Genomic DNA, 21,118 nt, shown 5'->3' on the forward strand with positions numbered 1-21,118 from the left:
ATGGCCATGAGTGGATGATGGAGGAGTCTATCAATGCCATGACTGCTGCCACGTCTCATGCCTATGATCACACGTCTTCCTCATTGAGAGGTTGGCGACATCATGGAGAGCCAGAACACGCAAATGTGCGAAGGCCTGCCCACCATTGACCAGGCCATGAGCTCAATGCAGTAGTGGCAATGCGAGAGAAGGAACAGGAGCTCGGAGGCGTCTGCAGCTCCTGGCCCTTCTCCAGTGAGCAGGGAGGCTCAATGGAGCCTTCAAAGGGAGGAGAACAGTCTGCCATACACTTCTGGGTATTTCCCTCAGGGAGCTCTGTGTGTGGACACCGTCTCCTCAGCAGCTGCGTCATGGAGCCCAGCTCCGGCAGCCACAATACCTGAGGAGAGTCCTGCATCAATCCAGGTCACCCGCAGGCTGCCGGGCCCTTCATGGCCTGGGACAGACTGAGGACGCTCTCCAAAGTCATCAGAGGCCAAGGGTCATCCTCCCACTGGGAGCAGACCGTATAGCAACACACACAAATGTATTAAGAGTATAAAGCCACACTTCGTGTCTCAAGAGAGAAGCTGATATGTTATGTTGCAAATAATTAAAATCTATATATATATATATATTTTGCATCATTAGCCTTCATTGCTGTCGGCCATGATACCATAATTGTGAGCTTCTGAACTCCCCCTTCCCCCTGAGGACGATGCCAATGTGACCACAGCCCTCATTAACATGCCAATGTGATGAGAGTCCTCATTAACATATGACCTACTCTGGTCACTAGCGACATTGCAGCCGCTCGCAAGAGACCACAAATGGAAAGGACATGACAGAGTTGAAGCATAGCAATGGCCGTTTATTTTGCAGTAGAGAACCACACCAAGATGGCTGTAAATGAGTTGTTTTCAAGTAGTCTCTTTCTTCCTTCGTCCACTGCTTAACTGATCGGCCTCCTGACTTCGCACCAGAGGATGTGCCAATTCTGTCGGTGGAGTCACAGATGGTCCTCTGAGCCCAACCTTGATGATGGCTCAGCCTCAGTTCCATCAGGATGAGCAAACAGTCATCACACAGCAGCTTTCCAACCCTATACTGACACCCACCACGATATGCTAAACTCCTTAGCCCCATTGCAAAGTTCCTGGGACCCCAGATTCCTTTGCAGAGCCCCCGGGACCCCAGAAACCCTTGCAGAGTTCCCGGGACACTGGATATCCTATTGCAGAGGCCCTGGAGCTATATTATGAGCTGCTTGCAACTGTGGCAGGGTGGAACCTGTTTAGAGGGATTCAAATCTGGTATCAGGGAACAGCAAGCATGGATTTGTGAGATGGTTATACCTGCAAGGACTTTGGAGTGGAAAGAGATGTTGGAGTTTGGGTGATTCCATGGACAGAGGGGTTATTTTTTTTTATTGAGGAAAGGTGCAATGGCAACAGATTTTAAGGGTGAGACTGACAAAAGCTGAGGAGAAAGAACTGTTTTGGTCTCATGCAATTGTGGCATTGTCGTGCTGAACTAATGGCCACGTAAGGGCCAGTTCCCGGTGCCACTGGTATTTTACCAGCAACAAAGGGGCACCTTGCCATGTGGGGATGCTGCCCTGTAAAACCTGGTGGCCTCCTTTTGGGCTTGGCTGGGGGTGGGTTCTCCTGATAGGACGCCCTGTACCCCATGGACAGCCCAACAGTGGCAGTGGCAATGGCTGGAACAGCCCTGACTGTCACGATAAACCTCTCCGTCCCTGGCTGGTGCCTGTTCGATTGGCCCTGGTGAGTCCTAAACTCTGCTCCTGAAGCCGGCGTCCATGGTGCGTCTTCACACTGAGTGCAGACCCAGAAGTGGTCACCACTCCCCGTGGTGATCTGCGACTGAAGAACTGCTGGCCCTCTGATTAGCCAGTAACTCTTGGAGTTGGGACATCTTGCCTTACAGTGGCAGAAACCCGACTGCAGACAACGGAACCACGGAAAATGCAGTTGCGGCTTGCAGGGCCCGGCAGAGTTTTTCCAGCCGGTGAGGAGGGCCACTGTGTCCCAGTGAAATCCTGGCTGTCAACTCTGTGTCTTTCTCTCTCCCCACAGATGCTGCTTGTTCACTACTTTTATCAGCTTTAAAGTCGTCTCAGTATTTTGATTTTCTCAAATACTTGGACCTGAATATTAACAGCAACAGATATGTTGGAAGGTGGGATACAGTGAGGCTATGATGTTTGAATGTGTGTCTTTGGGTTCCCCTCTCAGAAGTAGGCCAGATAGGCAGGCTTGGCTTCCAGTCGAAACACATGGACAGCGATGCAGGCTGCAGGACAAAGTATGTCCGAACTGTGATCCCGAGGGTGAGTTGTCCAATTATGGGCTATCCAATCCCAAACCCCTGGGAGTCTCCTCCCCTGAAGGAGTTGTTCAGTCCGCTGGGAGCATCCAATCCCAGGAGAAACCAACACAGACACTGGGGTAGTGCAAGTCCCAGGCATTGTGTTGACTGGTTCAACACTTGGGGGCAACCAATCCCAGGAGAACCCAACACAGACACTGGGGTAGTGCAAATTCCAGGCAGAGTGGAGGCTGGTTCAACCCTTGGGGTGTCCTATTCGTAACCTAATAGTGGGAATGTCGATCCAGGGGTTCGATTCACCCCCAGATCATGCAGGGTCTAAAAGGCCTGGGAGGAAGCAGTTGGCTGTCAATTTGGAGTGTCTTTGTGTGGAGGGTAGTGTCTGATGCAGACCATGATTGTTGTCGATGTCGTCGTTTGTATTATAATACATAATAGGAAATAACACTCTATTGAATGTTTACATCTTAGACATTGCTTAGTTACAACAACCTATTTTCGTTGTTCACCTTTATACTGGTCCAGAGAAGAGTGTTGTGGAATATAGGTTATATTGGCTTAATTAGGCAGAATTTAGATATAGTTAATATGTTATACATTTTAGACGTAGAGATTGAATAAATGGTCAGTCTTCAAGATTCACTGACATTCCCCTTTAAGAAGGTCGAGTCAGAATTTTCAATGTCTTTTAAGGTCTCTGTTACAATAGAATGTGAAACCGAAACATCTTTTAAGTTGGGAAGTCCATTTCAGCGTTTCTGTTGACCGGGTCTTTGAAGATAAACACACATTGAAATATCTTGTGTGACATCAGTCAGAAGGAGCAATAAACTTAATTGATAAATGTTGTTAAGATGTAGACAGATCGACTCAGAAGGTTAAAACGATAAATGGAGTAGTACTTACAGGAACAAGAGATCAAGTACACACATTTATAAACATTTTAACCAGATAAATGCTCGCAACTTCAAGAGTAGGGGAATTCCAGCAGAATATTAAGTGAAGATGTTAGTTAATGATACTACCAAATATGGATCTTAAAAGCAGGAAACACACACACAGAAATGTAACGCCTATTTGCTGAAAGGTCAAATGATACCTTACAAACATTATAAACATGAGATTTTCTGAAGCAAAAATTAGAAGTGTTGAATCCTCAACAATACTTCTCACCCTCTGGCGTGCTCGAGGAATTTAAGGTAAAAATTCATTTTAAAATCTGATAAGACATTTCGCAGTAACATTAGCAAGGTTCGACTTTTGGATTCTATGCTAGAAAGAAGATTATGTGTTACATCTCGTAGTAATATTTGATATTGTGATGTACATAGCCACTTAAAAGTGTTCTGCATTTATAATTCTTGAATAAATGCTTAGAAGTTAATAAATCGTCTCATGTAGTGTTCTGCATGCAACTACAAGAACCCCCCTCTCTGTGTCTCTTTCAGTGGAGAGATATGTATTGAAGAGATTTTCCCAGACCCTTATAATATCCAGGATATTTATGACTTACTAAGTCGAAACCAAATTAACTTAATAAACTAAATAATGATTTATTTAAAAAATAGGCTATCCGAATGATGGTAATATTCTCTGTTAATCATTTTTCATTGAGGGAAAACAAGTTCAATTCTTTGGAGCCAAATAAGTGTCTGTAGGGATCTGTTTGGTTTGATCTTAATTAAAGGAGATTCACGGGGAATGTGGTTTAGTCCCTCTAAGGGGTTAAAGTCATAATTCACTTCATGGTGACCAGTTACGGACTCAGCCTCCTCCATCCGAGCAGCCACCAAGCTGAGGCACAGGCGCTGTCGGCCCCTGTACATTCATGCACTGGAAATATTGGGACCGCCGGGGTGCTGATCTCAGTTCTTCAGTTTATTAATTAATTTAATAATTGATATAACCGGATATTTCACCACGTTCTTCACCTGCTCCCTGAACTTGGACTGTGTCGCCCCATAAATAAATGTGTTTATGCAGCAACTTAGAACCTGCAGCATTATTCCAAATTGACCAAAGATATAGAAAGGATCAGTGTAATCCTCGAGATATGTCCCTGTAATATTAGAAGTTAAGAAATATATAACATACATCAACCACAGAAGTATGAAGCAGCTGGATATCGTGAAGAGTAAAATCACAGACTTCCTTCTGCTCTCCATCTCTGGGTCACTGCGATTCTCTCCCTTGCTTTGACCCCTCAGTCCCTTACGGACTCGACTGGCCACTAAAATGTGTCTCACTGTTACAGCGTTGAGCAACAGAATTAAAACGAATGGGAGAACCGGGGTTAAAATAACATCAAACCAGTAAAATCCCTTCCATCTAGGCTCAGTATAACAGCTTGACTTGACATAACAGCCCCACGTTACATTGTCGATTATCTCTGCAGGTTCAAATATAAAGTATGTGGGGATGTTTTGCAAAAAAAGAACAGTGCAGGTTGTTACTAGAACCACAGCCGCTGTTTTCTCGGTGCAATATTTAGTTTTCAGCTTCTGGCAACAAATGGCCACAAATCGATCAAAGGAGAAAGTGACGGTGAACCAGACAGAATAGTCTGTGGTTGCACGAAGTAGGACAAAGATAACACTACACACAGGAGTGATGTTCAGGAAAGATTCCGGGAAATAATGATAATTGATCCGCCACAGTATGACATCAGTGATAATAACTAATAGATCTGCCGTTGCCATGGCCACCAGGTAGCGACTGGTGCAGGTGGAGAGTCCGCACTTCCCCCTGGACAGGATCACAATCGCCAATAAATTACCTGCAAAAGAGAGAAGGGAAAGAGACGGGATTTACTGAACAAGCATTCGCTGTGTCTGAGCCAGAGATGGTGATGTCACTGGACTAGCAATACAGAAGTGGTGATGTCAATGGACTAGCAATACAGAATCCCGGGATAGTGCCTTGGGGGCCAGGGTTTGAATTCCGCCACAGCACTTGCTGAGATTTGAATTCAATTAATAAATCCAGAACTAAAATCTAATCTAATGGTAGCATTGCCAATTGTTGCAAAAACCCAGCTGGTTGACTAATGTCCTTTTGGGAAGGAAATCTGCCATTCTTACCAGATCTGACCTACATGTGACTCCAGACTCACAGCAATGAGATTTTAAATTCCTTCTCAAATGGCCTAGCAATCACTCAGTTCAAGGACAATGGGGGATGGTCAACAGATGCTGGCGCAGCCAGTAATACCCACATCCCGTGAATAAATTTAAAAAACCTCAACATTTAAAATGTGAAAATCTCAACCACCTCCAACCTGCCCACTTGCAGGTTGAACAGAGAATTGACAGGAGGGCAACACCAATTGCACCCAAGAGGTGGGTCAGCATGTTAAATATTTTAATGAGGCGTCAAGTCTCTGATTTAACCTGCTTTGCAGGTTTACCATTGACGGGGCAGGTTTATCCATCAGAGCGTACCCTCCACACAAAGACAATCTGAATTGACAATCACCTGCTTCTTCCCCGAATTTTAATCTCTCCGTGATCTGGGGCTGAATTGAAACCCTGGAGTGACACCTCCATTATTGGGTCATGAATCGGACACCGCAAAGCTTGAACCAGCCTCCATCCTGCCCGGGATTTTCACCAGCCAATTGTCTGCGAAAGGTTCTCCTGGAATTGGATACTCCCAGCGAACTGGGACCACTCCTTCAGGATAGGAGACACCCAGGGGTTAGGGATTGGACAGCCCCCGATCGGACAACTCAACCTGGGGATCATGGATAGGACATACTTGGCCCTGCAGCCTGCTCCACTATCCATGTCATGTGACTGGTGCCCAGTCCTGGAATTGCACTCAGTGTGAAGAGGTACCATGGACGCTGGCCTCAGGAACGGAGCTCAGAGCTCACCAGGGCCAATCGACCAGGCACTGGTGAGGGACGGAGATGTCGATCATGATGGTCAGGGCTGTTCCTGCAAGAGCAGCCCGTACCACTGTTTGGCTGTCCATTGGGTACAGGGCGTCTGTTCAGGAGCCTGCCCCACTAACGCCATCCCAGTCCAAAAGAAGGCCACCAGCTTTTACGGGGCAGCCTCCCCACATGGTAAGGTGTGCTTTCCTTGCTGGCAACATACCACAGGCACCGGGAACTAGCCCTTACGTGGTCATTCGTTCAACACGAAAATGTCTCAATTGGCCGAAGGACGAGCGGACCATGTGCCACCTCCACGCCGCTGCTGGTTAGAATTCAGCAGGGTAATTGATGGGCACGACATCTCTCGCCATCCCAACTGATTTTATGCAGCCCGCCTCACAATCCACTCTTGGCAGAAAATTCCAGCCAACCTTTCACCTCGATAAACCTGCACCAGAACTGCAAATTACTGGAGATTAAAAGTTTTGAAGCAATGATAGGCCCTGAGAAAAGTTGGGTGGGGTGACCTCAGAACAAAGTGTGTGATCCAATGGAGGGCAGGAGTGATTCAATGACAAAGGGTCTGATGGTGCAAGGTGAATGGGACAATTAAAGACAAAGAAGATAGGTCCATAGGAAGAGTAAATGTTTACAGCAGACAACAGAGGAGTATGAACACTTGATTACTATGGCAAAAAGAAGGCGTCCATAGCCTAGTAACGTGACAGAGTAATTTCGATCGACCATACGCATGAGGACCAGCTTGTTGGCCGTCTACAGATAGGTAATCCTCATTCCAAGCACGAGCCCACACCTTATTCCAGTCACACTGGTCTGTACAAGCAGAGGCCATCCGAAAAAATATAGTGGTTCTGATCTGAAGCTTTTCATCTCAGTTTTAACTCCAGCAGGCTGTAAAGGTGCCAGTGCAGTGGTATTGTCACTGCACTCATAACCAAGGGACCCAGGCTATTACTCCGGGGACATGAATTAAAATCCCACCACAGCAAAGGTGTGGCTTGAATTCAATTAATAAAGCTGAAATTCACAGTTAGCTAATTATGGCCATAAAACAATAGTCATAAAAACCCATCTGGTTCTCTAATGTCGTTCAGGGAAGATGTACTTTAGGGCAAGGAATCAGCTCTGCTGTCCTTACCTTCATGCGAGTCCAGACCCACAGCAATGTGGTTGACTCTTAAAATGCCTTCTGAAATGGCCTAGCAAGCCAGTCAGTTGCACAAACACAGACAACGACAATAAGGAACAAAACCAGACGGATCACCTGGCATCGATCTGGGCACCGGAATCATCAAATTGAAACCCAACCCTGCCGATCCTGCAAATTCCTGCTTTCTAACATGTGGGGGCTTGTACCAAAGCTGGGAGAGCTGACCCACAGGCTAGTCAAGCAGCAGCTTGATATGCTCATACACACGGAATCATACCTGACAATGTTCCAGATACAGCCGTAACTGGGTATGTCCTGTGCCACCATAGGTGGCGGCCCAGTGGTATACAGTCGGGAAGGATTTGCCCTGGTAATCCTCAACATCGACTATGGAGCCGCTGAAGTCTCATGGCATCAGGCCAAACATTAGCAAGGAACGATCCTGCTGATTGCCCCTTCACAACCTCCCTCCCCAGCTGATGAGTCATTACTCCTCCATGTTGAATACCGCTTGGAGGAAGCACTGATTTAGGCAAGGGAGCAGAATGTACTCTGGGTGGGGGATTTCAATGTCCATCACCAAGATTGGTTCGGTAGTACCAGTGTTGGTTGATCCCTAAAGGACATGGCTACTTGACTGGGTCTGCGCCTGGTGGTGAGGAAACCAACAAGAAAGAAATACATACTTGACCTCGACCTCACCAATCTGACTGCTGCAGATGCATCTGTCCATGACAGTATTGATAGAAGTGACGACCGCACAGTCCTTGTGTAGTGAAAGTCCCGCCTTCACATTGAGAATAGTCGCCATCGTGTTGTGTGGCACTACCACTGTGCTAATTTGGTTGGATTTCGAACCTATCGAGCAACGCAGAACAGGGCTTCCATGAGGTGCTGTTGGCCATCTGTAGCAGCAGAACTGTACTTAACCATAATCTATAACCTCATGGCCCGACATATGCCCCGCTGTACCATTGCAATTAAGCAGGGGAATCAACCGTGGTTCAATGAAGAATGCAGGAGGGCATGCAAGGAGAAGCACCAGGCATACCTTAAAATGAGATGCCAAGAGGATTTCTTGCGTGCCAAACAGTGTAAGCAGCATGCAATAGACAGAGCTAAGCGATCCCATCATCAATGGATCACATCGAAGCACTATAGTCCTGCCGCATCCATGAATCGTGGTGGACAATTAAACAACTAACTGGAGTAGGTGACTCCACAAATATTCACATCCTCAATTATGGGAGTGCCCAGCACATTCGTGCAAAAAATAATGCTGAAACATTTGCAACAATCTTGAGGCAGAAGTGTCGCTCGGTTGATCCAAATCAGCCTCCTCCTGAAATCACCAACATCAGAGATGCCAGTCTTCAGCAAATTCTATATGCTACAAATGATATCAAGAAATGACTAACGGCACTGGATACTGCAAAGTGTATGGGCCCTGACAACATTCCGGCAATAGCACTGAAGACCTGCGCTCCAGAACTAGTCATGCCCCAAGCCAAGCTGTTCCAGTACTGTTACAACATTGGCATCCACCCAGTAACGTGGAAAGTTGTCCAGGTATATCGTGTACACACAAGGAAGGACAAATCCAACCCGGCCAATTGCCCTGCTTCTGTCCATTCTCGATCATCAGTAAAGTGATGGAAGGTGCCATCAACAGTGCCATAAAGCGGCACTTGCTTCGCAATAACCTGCTCAGTGGCGCTCAGTTTGGGTTCCACCAGGGCTATTCAGCTTCTGACCTCATTACAGCTTTGGGCCAAACATGTACAAAAGAGCTGAACTCAAGAGGTGAGGGCATCAATGCAACATTTAACCGAGTATGGCATCAAGTAGCCGAAGCAAAACTGGAGACAATGTGAATCAGAGGGAAAACTCTCCTCTGGTTGAAGTCATACCTTGCACGAAGGAATATGGTCGTTGTTATGGGGAAGAGGGGGGGGTGGTGGTGAGTGGTAGGGTGGCGGTGGGCAATGATCTCAGCTCCAGGAGATCACTTGCAGGAGCTCATTAGGATAGTGTCCTCTGCGCAGCCATCTACAGCTGCTTCATCAATGACCTCCCTTCAAGCATAAGATCAGAAGTGGGGATGTTCACTGATGATTGCACAATCTTCATCACCATTCACAACTCCTTAAACACCGAAGCAATCCGTGTGGATATGTAGGAAGACCTGGACAATAACCAGGCTTGGGCTGTTAAGTGGCAAGTAACATTCGCCCCACAGAAGTGCCAGCCAATGGCTGCCTCAAGCAAGAGAGAATCCAACCATCTCCCCATGACATTCAATGGCATTACGATTGCTGAATCAACTATCAACATCCTGGGGGTTACCATTGACCAGAAACTGAACGGGAATAGGCATATAAATACAATGGCTACAAGTGGAGCAGTTCAATAAAGCAGCTCCTCACCACCACATTTGCAAGGGCAATTATGGATGGACAGCTGCATCCCAAGAAATAATTTTAAAAGTTGAAAAATACAGTGCTGTTCCTCAATGTACTTTAAAGTTGTATAGTGCAGGTGGCCGAGGATAGGGAGTTCAGAGCGGATGCAAAATTCAACAGGTAAGTGACTGGAGGATCAGAGTCCTGTTGGAAAATTATAGGAAATGTTCAGCAAAGTAATCACTCAATCTGCATTTCCAAATTTCCAAGGTGCAGGAGACTTCATGTTGGGCAGTGAATGCAGTAACTATGTTGGAAGAAGTACACAATTAAAATATATTGGAGTGTTTGGCACCCTGGAATTCAGGCAATGAAAGAGCATCTGCTGCACTTGCATAGGAAGGTGCCAGGCGGGGAAGGGAAACTTGTTGGTGGGCGTTACCGAAGTGTGAACCAGGCTATTGCAAGGGGCGGGAGAGAGGAGTCGAGGAGAAGATGTGTTTAATGTTGGTTTTAGCTGGACATGGTGGAAATGGCAAAGGATGATGTGTTGTTTGTGGAGGCAGTTGAATTGGAAGGTGAGAAGAAGGGCAGAATGGAATAGAGTCAGACAGGAAATGGGATGGGAGAACGTTCATTCACAAATGTGAGGTAATGCATTTTGGAAGGTATAATGCAGGTGGGAGGTATACAGTAAAAGACAGGACCCTGAGGAGTATTGACAGGCAGAGAGATCTGGGCCTACAGGTCCACTGGTCACTGAAAGTGGCAGTGCAGGTGGATAAGGTAGTCAAGAAGGCATACGACATGCTTGCCTTCATCGGTCCGGGCATAGAGTATAAAAATTGGCAAGTCATGTTGCTGCTGTACAGAACCTTAGTTAGGCCACACTTAGAATATTTCGTGCAATTCTGGTCGCCACACTACCAGAAGGACGCGGAGGCTTTGGAGAGGGTACAGAGGAGGTTTACCAGGATGTTGCCTGGTCTGGAGGGCATTAGCTATGAGGAGAGGTTGGAAAAACTCGGATTGTTTTCACTGGAACGACGGAGGTGGAGGGGCGACATGATAGAGGTTTACAAAGTTATGAGCGGCATGGACAGAGTGGATAGTCAGAAGCTTTTTCCCAGGGTGGAAGAGTCAGTTACTAGGGGACATAGGTTTAAGGTGCGAGGGGTAAAGTTTAGAGGGGATCTGCGAGGCAAGTTTTTTCCACAGAGTGGAGTGCCTGGAACTTGCTGCCAGGGGAGGTATTGGAAGCAGTTATGAGAGCAACGTTTAAGAGACATCTTGACAAATATATAAATAGGAAGGGAATAGAGGGATATGGGCCTTGGAAGTGCAGAAGGTGTTAGTTTCGGCAGGCACCAAGATCGGCGCAGGCTTGGAGGGCCGAATGGCCTGTTCCTGTGCTGTACTGTTCTTTGTTCTTTGTTCTTTGTGAGAGTCGGAATGATTATAGTAAATATTTGTTGACAGCCAATCCCCTGAAGTGGGAGAGAGTGGAGGGAGGGAAGGGAAGAGTCAGAGGCGGATCGCGTGATTGTGAGGGAGGAATGGAAATTCGAAGCAAAGTTTCTTCTTTTTCCAGTTCTGGGTGAAAAAATATACTGGAAAAAGCGGAGAAAAAGGAAAGCTGAGTACGTCAGAGCGAGTGAGGGAGAGAGAAATTCCAGTTGGAATAACAAACAAACAGAGCCAAACTCATCAATCCAAATAGCGCCCTCTAAATGTACCCATGGGAGATGGTCGAAGGAAACTGGCTGATAAATGACCTATTGCTATAGTCAGGAAAGATCCTGTCCACTGTGAGTTGAAGGACAGCTCGGGTTTACTCGACTTTGGAGCAGAGAGGGGCGGAGTGACATGGGCCAAAACAGAAATGGACATCTGGAGAGCAATTCCGAGCTCAGAAGGAGCTGTTGTGGGACAGTACCAGAAGAATGGAGCAGTTGGTGAAGATTCATAGACTGAAGAGGTGAGAGGAATATGAGAGGGGAGGAACTAACTGATAAGAATAATTGAAAGAATTCATCAACAACTCAAAGAGATTTAACGTCGAAAGCTGACAGATAACTGATAAAGTTATCAAAGAACAAAGGCTTCCGGGGCTACAAAATCACGAATTATTTAAATTAGAATGAAAGGTTGACAAGACGATGGAAATGTGACTAAAATATAGGGATTCGTTTGTAAAGGAAGAAAAATACAAACTGAAATGTTTTTTTCTCTGTATAAGAGAATGCTGAGGAGTGACCTGATAAAAGTTCGTTAAAATGATTGATAGGTTTGAAGGTACAAGGAATGATAATGCCGCTTGTGATTAAAAACCTCGCTCAGCAATTCATTAATAATATTACGGATGTTACAGTGGTTTATTTATTGAATCAATGCACTATTTATTTCATTATGAACAGTGTACAAATGATATTATTTGCTGCAACTGGAAACCCAAAACCCAAAATGCATGTCCCTCGGTTAATGGTCTTTCTCCTTGCAGGGACACACCTCACTGAGCTCAGGGCAGAAGCACTGCAGGTTGCACATGCAATGACTCTGAATCATAGATAAGAGCTGTTTCGTCAAATCACAATCCATTACAGAATTGGAATATTCGCTAAGCACAGCCAAACATTCATCCTGTGCAACAGCACATTAACAGAATTCAGCACCCACGACCCACAGATTTCAGGACGGTGCTGGGAAAGGATATTAATCAGCACCAGAGAGGGTTTACATTCACGATACTTCGAGTAAGAACAGGTCATGCTCCACAGGATTGGAATACTGTAACAGTGCTGTGCTGCTCTTTACCTGTCAGTAAATAGTTAACATCTCTTTCAGTTTGTGCAGTTCCAAGGAAACAGAACAACATCAATGCATTTCACTTTATACACGTATTAAACAAATCTTCAAACAACCGCAAAAATCATCCATTCGTCACCGATTACATTCATAAAACAAGGAGGCATTGCAAAATGTTTTCGTTCTGTCTCCACAGTCGAAGATATACGTTTCATACCAGAAATAGACGGTAACCTAGGAGCTACAAAAGTGAGGAAATCAAGAAAATTAACATCAGCAGAGAAAATATAATTATTGGAGAAACTTAAGGGACAAAATTCCGACAGAGCTCAGGAACTGCTATCTTGTATCCTAGGATTCTAAAAGAGATAGCTGCAAACATAATGGATACGCTAGGTATGATTTTCCAAATTTCCGTAGATTTGTGATGGTCCCATCAGATTGGAAGTGGCAAATGTTACGCGGCTTTTCGAGGATGGAGGGTGACAGAAACAGTGAACTACATGCCAGTTAGCCTACATCAACATTGGGAAAATGCTGGAGACTATTAGGAATGTATTTTATAATTGGAACAAGTGAACATGGTTTTACTAAAGTAAAATTCTGTGCAGCAAATCTATTAGAAATTTTTGAGGCTGTTACTAGTAGGGTAGAACAAGGAAACCAGTAGATCCAGTGCAGCTGGATTTCAAAAAGCCATTCGATAAGGTGCCATACAAAAGTTTTATAGGTAAGATAAGGGCTCACAGAGTTTGGGCGGAATATATTAGCTTGGATAGAAGATTGGATAACGGTCAGGAGGGAAAGAGTGACGATAAACTGTGCATTTTCAAGCTGGTCGGCAGTGAACAGTGCGGTGCCACAAGGATCAGTGCTGGGGCCTTTGTACAATCTATATTTATGAATTAGATGAACAGGCAGAGATTAATGTATCTACGTTTGATGATGATACGAAGCTAAGTGGATGGTATGCTGTGGGAGGACACAGGAAGGCTGCAAGGAGATAGTGACAGGTTAAGTGAGGCTAATTCTTGGTGGATGAAGGAGCAGTGGGTGACCATTTTGAAGATAGTGACCATAATACAGTTAGATTTAGCATTATTATGGAAAAAGACAACGATAGAACAGGAGTAAAAGTCCTAAATTGGGGGAAGGCAAATTTTACGAGGCTGAGAGGCGATCTGGCGAAAGTGGACAGGAGAAAGCTACTCGAAGGAAAATCAGTGGCAAACCAGTGGGAGGCATTGAAAAGAGAGATTCCATGGGTACAGTGTAAACATGTCTCCACAAAGCAAAAAGGTGGCACTGCCAAATATAGAGCCCCTTGGTTATCTAGAAGCATACAGGATAAGAAAGCAGAAACAGAAAGCTATTGACAGTCGCAAAAATATTTCATACTTTAGAAAGGCTAAAGGCGTGCAGAAAGTGCAGGTATGAAGTGAAAAAGGAATTTAGGAAAGCAAGGAGAGGACATGCAAAAACATTCACAGGTAAAATAAAAGCCCAAAGATGTTTTATATGTACATTAAGAGCAAGTTGATTACTAAGTAAATGTTAAGGCCTATTAGAGATGTACAAGTAAAATTATGCCTGGATGTAGAAGATGTGGGCAAGGTTCTTGATGAGTACTTTGACTCTGTCTTCACAATAGAGAGAAATAATGCAGATATTGCAATTAAAGAGAAGTGTGAATTATTAGATATGATAAGCATAATGAGAGAGGAATTATTAGACGCTCTGACATCCTCGGAAGTGGATAAATCACCACGGCCAAATTGATAGCATCCCGGGCTGTTCAAGGAAACCAGGGCGAAAATGGCGGATATGGATGCTCTGAGGATCATTTTCAAATCCTCACCAGATACAGGCGAGGTATCAGAGGATTTGAGGTCTTTCAACATTGTCTCATTGTTTTAAATGGGTGAGTGCTTTAGGCCAAATAATTATTGGCTGGTCAGCCTGACTTCGGTGTTGGGCAAATTATTGTAATCGATTCTGAGAGATATAAACTATCACTTAGAAAGGCACGGATTAATCAGTGATCGTCACCATGGCTTTGTTAAGGGAAGGTCGTGTCTTACCAACTTAATTGACTATTTTGGGAAAGTAACAAGGAGGATTGATGAGGTAGTGCTGTGCATCCAGTCTGCATGGATTTTTAAAGGCATTTGACAAGGTCCAGGAGGGCGGACTGGTCAGAAAGTGAAAGCCAATGGGATATGGGGAATGTGACAGGTTGGATCCAAAATTGGCTCAGTGACAGGAAACAAACAGTAATTGCTAACGTATGTTTTTTTGTAAATGGAAAGCGGTTTCCTGTGATATTACACAGGGCAGTGTTGGGTCCCCTGCTCTTTGTGGTATATATTAATGATTGGAACTTAAATGCAGGAGGCATGATTGGGAAATTTACAGATGACACAAAAATTGGACGTGTTGTTGACAGTGAAGAGAATAGTTGTAGACTCCAGAATGATATCAATGGTTTGGTTGAGTGGGAAGAAAATTGGCAAATAGAATTCAATCCAGAGATGTGTAAATATTCGGGGAAGGCAAACAGAACCAGGGTATACTCAATAAACGAAAGGTTATTGAGAGGGGTAGAGGAAGTGAAAGAGCTTGGAGTGCATGTCCACTGGTTCCTGAATGTGGCAGGACAAGTAGATAAAGTGGTGAAGAAGGCATATGGAATGCTTTCGTTTATTGGTCGAGTTTTAGAATGCAAAAGTAGGCATCTAATGCTGGAACTGTATAAAACACTGGCTCGGCCACAGCAGGAGTATTGCATACCATATTACAGGAAGGAGAAAATTGCACTGGAGAGAGCACAGTGAAGATTTACAAGAATGTTGCCAGGACTTGGATACTGCAGCTTTGAGGAAAGATTGGACAGGCTATGGCTGTTTCCCTTAGAACAAAGGAGGCTGAGGGGTGACTCAATTGAGGTGTACAAATGTATGAGGGGCCTAGATAGACAGGAAGGACCTGTTTTCCCAAACGGAAATGTCAATTACCAGGGGGCACAGATTTAAGGTGATTGGTATAAGGATTAGCGGGGACATGAGGAAAAGCTTTTTTACCCAGAGAGTGATGGATGTCTGGAATTCACTGCCTGGATGGGTGGTGGAGGCAGAAACCCTCAACTCATTTAAAAGGTAGCTGTATCTGCACATGGAGTTCTGGAACGTGCGAGGCTACGGACCAGGTGCTGGAAGGTATGATTAGAGTCGGCGGCCAGTTTTTTACAGCCGGTGCAGACACGATGGGTCGAATGGCCTCTTTCTGTGTGGTAACTTTTCTATGGCTCTATGGTTCGACCACAAACGACTACAGCCCCTCACATTAATGCAGAACCTCCCACTTATCCAGCCCTTCAATGAAATACAGTCTGTTTAACTGATGCTGCAGCTCAAACTAATGCAGTAGTTCAAAATAAAAGTTTCTCAAACGAATACAGCACCTCAAGCTAATACATTCGCTCATTCCCATATAGTCACTCAAAGGAAAACATCACCTCAGACTAATATCATCCCTGAAGCGAATATAACATCTCAAATTAATGCATTCCCTCAAACTAATTCAGTGCCTCAAACCAAAGCAGCGCCTCACACTAATACATCAGCTGAAAATACTTCTGCCTCTCAAACTAATATATCTACTCGATTTAAGACAGTCATTCAAATTAATGCATCAACTCAAACGAATACAGCACCTCAAACTGATACATTCCTTCGAACTACGACAGTTTCTGAAACTGATGAAGTCTCTCAAACTAATACAGCACCTCAAATAATACGGCACCCCAGATAAATTCAGTCCCTCAAACTAATACAGCATCTCAAGCAAAAACAGCCCATCAAATTAAGACCCAGCCTCATACAAATAAATCTCCTCAAACTAATAACATGTCTCAAACAAATGCATGCCTCAATCTAATATAGCAGCTCCAACTAATACATCACTTCAAACTAATACAGTTATCAAAGAAATACAGTTCCTTAAACGAATACAATCTCTCCAACTAATAGTGAAACTCAAACCGATACAGCACATCAAATTAACAGTCCCTCAAACTAATATAATCCCTCAAACAAAGAATGTCACTCAAAATAATATAGTGCCTCAAACTAATATCGCAACTCAAACTCATGCAGAGCCTCACAGTAAAACATGACCTCAAAATAATAAAGCAATTGTAAATAATAGTCCCCCAAACTAATACAGCACTTCAAATTAATACAGTTCCTCAAACTAATAGTTCCTCAAACGAATATAGCAGCAAGAAATAATACTGTCCCTGAAATGAAGAAAGCACTTCGAACTAAAACAGCACTGAAATTAATATAGTTCCTCAAAATAATACAGCCCCTCAATCTAATACAGTTAGTCAAAATAGTATTTTCTCTCCACACAATACAACAGCACACAATATTCGAGTAAAGGCAATAACTTGATAATACAGCAAGACTGAGCTACAAGTTGAGGCTTAATTTCAGTTGAGGTAAAGTGATAAAATTCAGAGATAATTTGACTTAATGACATGATATCATTGATCGGGTGTCTGTGTAGCAGCTCCCAGTAGATCAACATGTAACTTTATGAGGCATAGACCAAAACCAGAGACCAGCTCACATACAGATTTACACAACTTCAATGGTTATAGTCACTTACCAGGAACACCGACGATGGCGAGGATGATAAAGTATATTTTCTGGACATTGCTAATTGGTTGATGCATTTTTATGCGAAGTCATCTGCCACCTTCGTGCTGCAGACAATCTCTGTGTATTAAGCTCTGAGGTGATACAGTCCCAAAGCCTTTAATTTATACCTTGCAGGAACTCCAAGGAGACATTGAAGTTGCAACTTGCATCAAATTATATATAGATATAAATTGTAAACATATTATGACAGACGAGTTAAGTCCCCGATGTGATGGAATATATTTACTCAAGGCCGGACGGTTCTGATCACATTAATTAACTCGTGATAATTAGAATCTGTATTCTGCCAACAATGTTGATGTTCCTTAAAACACCATCATACACATCTGTATTTCTCATATTGATTCAGTGATGGCTTTCACTCTGCTGTGACTGTTCAGTAATTAAATTTCTAATGTCAGTGTGCCCTGCCAGGGCTGCTATACTGTATTCTAGGATATGGCTGCTCGCTTTAACTGTGACAATTCAGTTAAATAATTAAAGAAGGAAATTGTGCAAATGTGAACTGAAATTGATACAGCCCTGCAAACTCAGATAGCCAATTAAATTAATGTAACCTCTCAAACAAACACAACCTCTCAGTTTAATACAGCACCTCAATCTAATAGTGTCTCAAACTAGTATGTCACCTCAAGTGAACGCAGTCCCTTAATCTAATACAGTCCCTCAAACTAAAGCAGCGCCTCACTCTAATACCTCAGGTAAAACTACTACGGTCTCTGTAGAGTGATACAGTCATAGAGTTATAGAGCACATAAACAGGCCCCTCGGCCCATCGTGTCATCTGCGAACGTACTGATCATACCTCCTATATTCATGTTTAAATCGTTAATGAACACTACAAACAGTAAGGGTCCCAGCACCGATCCCTGCAATACACCACTGGTCACAGGCTTACAATCGCAAAAACAACCCTCGATCATCACCCTCTGCCTCCTGCCAATAAGCCAATTTTTGATCCAATTTGCCAAATTGCCCTGGATACCGTGGGCTTTTTCCATATTAACCAATCTCCCATGCGGGCACCTTATCAAAAGTTTTACTGAAGTCCATGTGGACTACATCAACTTCTTTACCCTTATCTACACATCTAATCACCTCCTCAAAAAATTCAACTAAGTTTGTGAGACATGATCTCACCCTGACAAAGCTATGCTGACTATGCCTGATTAATCCCTGCCTCTCCAAGTGAAGATTCATCCTGTCCTTCAGAATTTATTCTAATAGTTTTCCTGCCACAGATGTTAGACTCACTGACCTGTAATTACCTGGTTTATCCCTGCTACCATTCTTGAATAATGGTACCACATTCGCTGTCCTCCAGTCCTCTGGCACCTCTCCTTTGGCCAGAAAGCAGTTGAAAATTTGTGTCAGAGCTCTTGCTATCTCCTTCCTTGCCTCACATAACAGCCTGGGATACATCTCAACTGGGCATGGGGATTTATCCACATTTAAACCCGTGAAACAGCTAATACTTCCTCCCTTTCAATGCTAATTTGTTCAGATAAATCACAATCCCCCTCCATGATCGCTACACCAACATCGTCCTTCTCCATCGTGAACACAGATGAAAATAAAATAATTCAAAATCATTAAAAACCTCACCTACGTTCCCCGGCTCCACACACAGAGTTTGACATTTTCGTCCCGAATGGGCCCTACCCTTTCAAGGGTGATCCACTTGCCCTTAAAATACGTATAAAATGCCTTGTGTTTTCCTTTATCTTGCGTGCCAGTGTTTTTCATGCCCCCTCATTGCTCTCCTAATTACTTTTTTCAAGTACACCCCCACGCCCCCCCCCCCGCCCCCCGCCCACTTGCTATACTCCTTTCGGGCCTCCACTGTTTTCGACGCTCTGAAACTGTCATCAGCCTCCATTTTTTCCTTATCCAATCCTGTATCTCCCTTGACATCTACGGCTCCATAGAATTATTGGTCGTACCCTTCAGCTTTACGGGAACATGTTGGCCCTGCCCTCTCACTATTTCCTTTTTGAATGACTCCCACTGGTCTGATGTAGTCTTTACTGCAATCAGCTGCCTCCCAGTCCACTTTGCCCTGATCCTGTTTTATCATATTGAAATCGGCCTTCCCCCTATTCAGTGCCTTTATTTCCAGTCCCTCTTTGTCCTTTTCCTTAACGACTTAAATCTTACAGAGTTATGGTCACTATCTCTGAAATGCTCCCCCACCGCCACTTCGACCGCTTGTCTGGTTTCATTCCCGAGGATTAGCCTCACTACCAGCCCTTCTCTTTTAGGACTTTCTACGTCCTGGCTCAGAAAGCTCTCCAGCATGCCGTTTAAGAATGCCTCTCCTTTAAGCCGTTTGCACTAAGACTATCCCAATTAATATTGGGGAAGTTGAAATCCTCTACTATTATTACCCTATTAGTTTTACAGCGCTGTGAGATTTGCCGACATGTCTGCTGCTCTATCTGTCCCTCAAACTAACACATCACCTCAAATTAATCCAGTCACTCAAACTAATACGTCACTTCCAACTAATACATCACCTCAAACTATTAAGGTCTCTCAAAATAATACAGTCATTCAAACTAATACAGCATGGAAAACACAAACAGCCCATCGAATGAATACCCCACCTCATACAAATAAATCTCCTCAATCTAATAAAGTTTGTCAAACTAATACGCACCTCAGTCCAATATAACAGCTCCAATTCAAACATAAACTCAAACTAATCAGCACCTCCAACGAATATATCATCTCAAACTAATACAGTAATCAAACTAACACATCCCCTCAAACTAAATGGCTTCTCAAACGAATGCAGCACCTCGGCCGAATACATTCCCTCATTCTCATAAAATCCCTCAAACTAATGCAGCAGCCCGAACTAATACAGTCCCTCAAGCGAAGACAATGTTTCAAATTAATGCTGACCCACAAACCATCGTTGTCCTTGAAGCTAATGACGTCACTCAAAGTAATACAACGCCTCAAGCTAATACAGAACCTCAACTTAATGTAGGTAATCAAAATTATGCAATAGCGCCAAGAAACATAGTTTCTCCAACTATTAAAGTCCCTCAAACTATTACAGTCCCTCAAATTAATAGTGTCTGAATCTGATAAAGTCTCTCAAAATAATAAAGTCTCTCAATCTAATACATCACCTCAAATTAATTGATCATCTCAAACTTCTACAACATCTCGAACTAATACAGCACCTTCAACTAATAAAGAGCAAAGAACAAAGAACAGTGCAGCACAGGGAAAGGCCATTCGGCCCTTCAAGCCTGCACCGATCTTGATGACTGTCTAAACGAAAGCCTTCTGCATCTCTGGGGTCCGTATCCCTCTATTCCCATCCTATTCATGTATTTATCAAGATGCCGCTTAAACATCACTATCGTACCTGCTTCCACCACCGCCCCCAGCAGCACATTCCAGGCACTCACCACCCTCTGTGTAAAACACTTGCTTCTCACCTCCCCTCTAAACTTTGCCCCTCGCACCTTAAACCAATGTCCCCGAGTAACTGACTCTTCCACCCTGGGAAAAAAAGTTCTGACTATCCACTCTGTCCACGTCACTCATAACTTTGTAAACCTCTATCATGTCGCCCCTCCACCTTTGTCTTTCTAGTAAAACAATCCGAGCTCATCCAACCTCTCCTCATAGCTAATACCATCCAGACCAGGCAACATTCTGGTAAACATCTTCTGTACCCCCTCCAAAGCCTCCACGTCCTTCTGGTAGTTTGTGACCAAAATTGTACACAATATTACAAGTGTGGCCTAACAAAGGCTCTGTGCAGCTGCAGCATTACTTGCCACTT

At 44.0% G+C, this 21,118-nt stretch overlaps 1 protein-coding gene across 1 annotated transcript; it reads right to left on the minus strand.

Moving 5' to 3' along the window:
- Positions 1–4,196: 4,196 nt before the first annotated feature.
- LOC137381061 (probable G-protein coupled receptor 139) lies at positions 4,197–6,170 on the minus strand. The gene is made up of 2 exons (XM_068053452.1): positions 5,981–6,170; positions 4,197–5,107 (listed from the first exon to the last, which is right to left on the minus strand). The coding sequence occupies exons 1-2, from the start codon at positions 6,168–6,170 to the stop codon at positions 4,197–4,199; spliced, it is 1,101 nt and encodes a 366-aa protein (XP_067909553.1).
- Positions 6,171–21,118: the final 14,948 nt, after the last annotated feature.

The sequence above is a fragment of the Heterodontus francisci genome, chromosome 21, assembly GCF_036365525.1.
Source record: "Heterodontus francisci isolate sHetFra1 chromosome 21, sHetFra1.hap1, whole genome shotgun sequence".
NCBI lineage: Eukaryota > Metazoa > Chordata > Chondrichthyes > Heterodontiformes > Heterodontidae > Heterodontus > Heterodontus francisci.

What these genes read in the sequence shown, in the direction of transcription:
- LOC137381061 (XM_068053452.1), bottom strand. Translation starts at nt 6,170, where the DNA reads ATGGTACCTCTTCACACTGAGTGCAATTCCAGGACTGGGCACCAGTCA. An exon ending in GTGGTCCCAGTTCGCTGGGA is followed by an intron (nt 5,108 to 5,980) that starts GTATCCAATTCC and finishes TCTCTTTTGCAG; the next exon opens with GTAATTTATTGGCGATTGTG.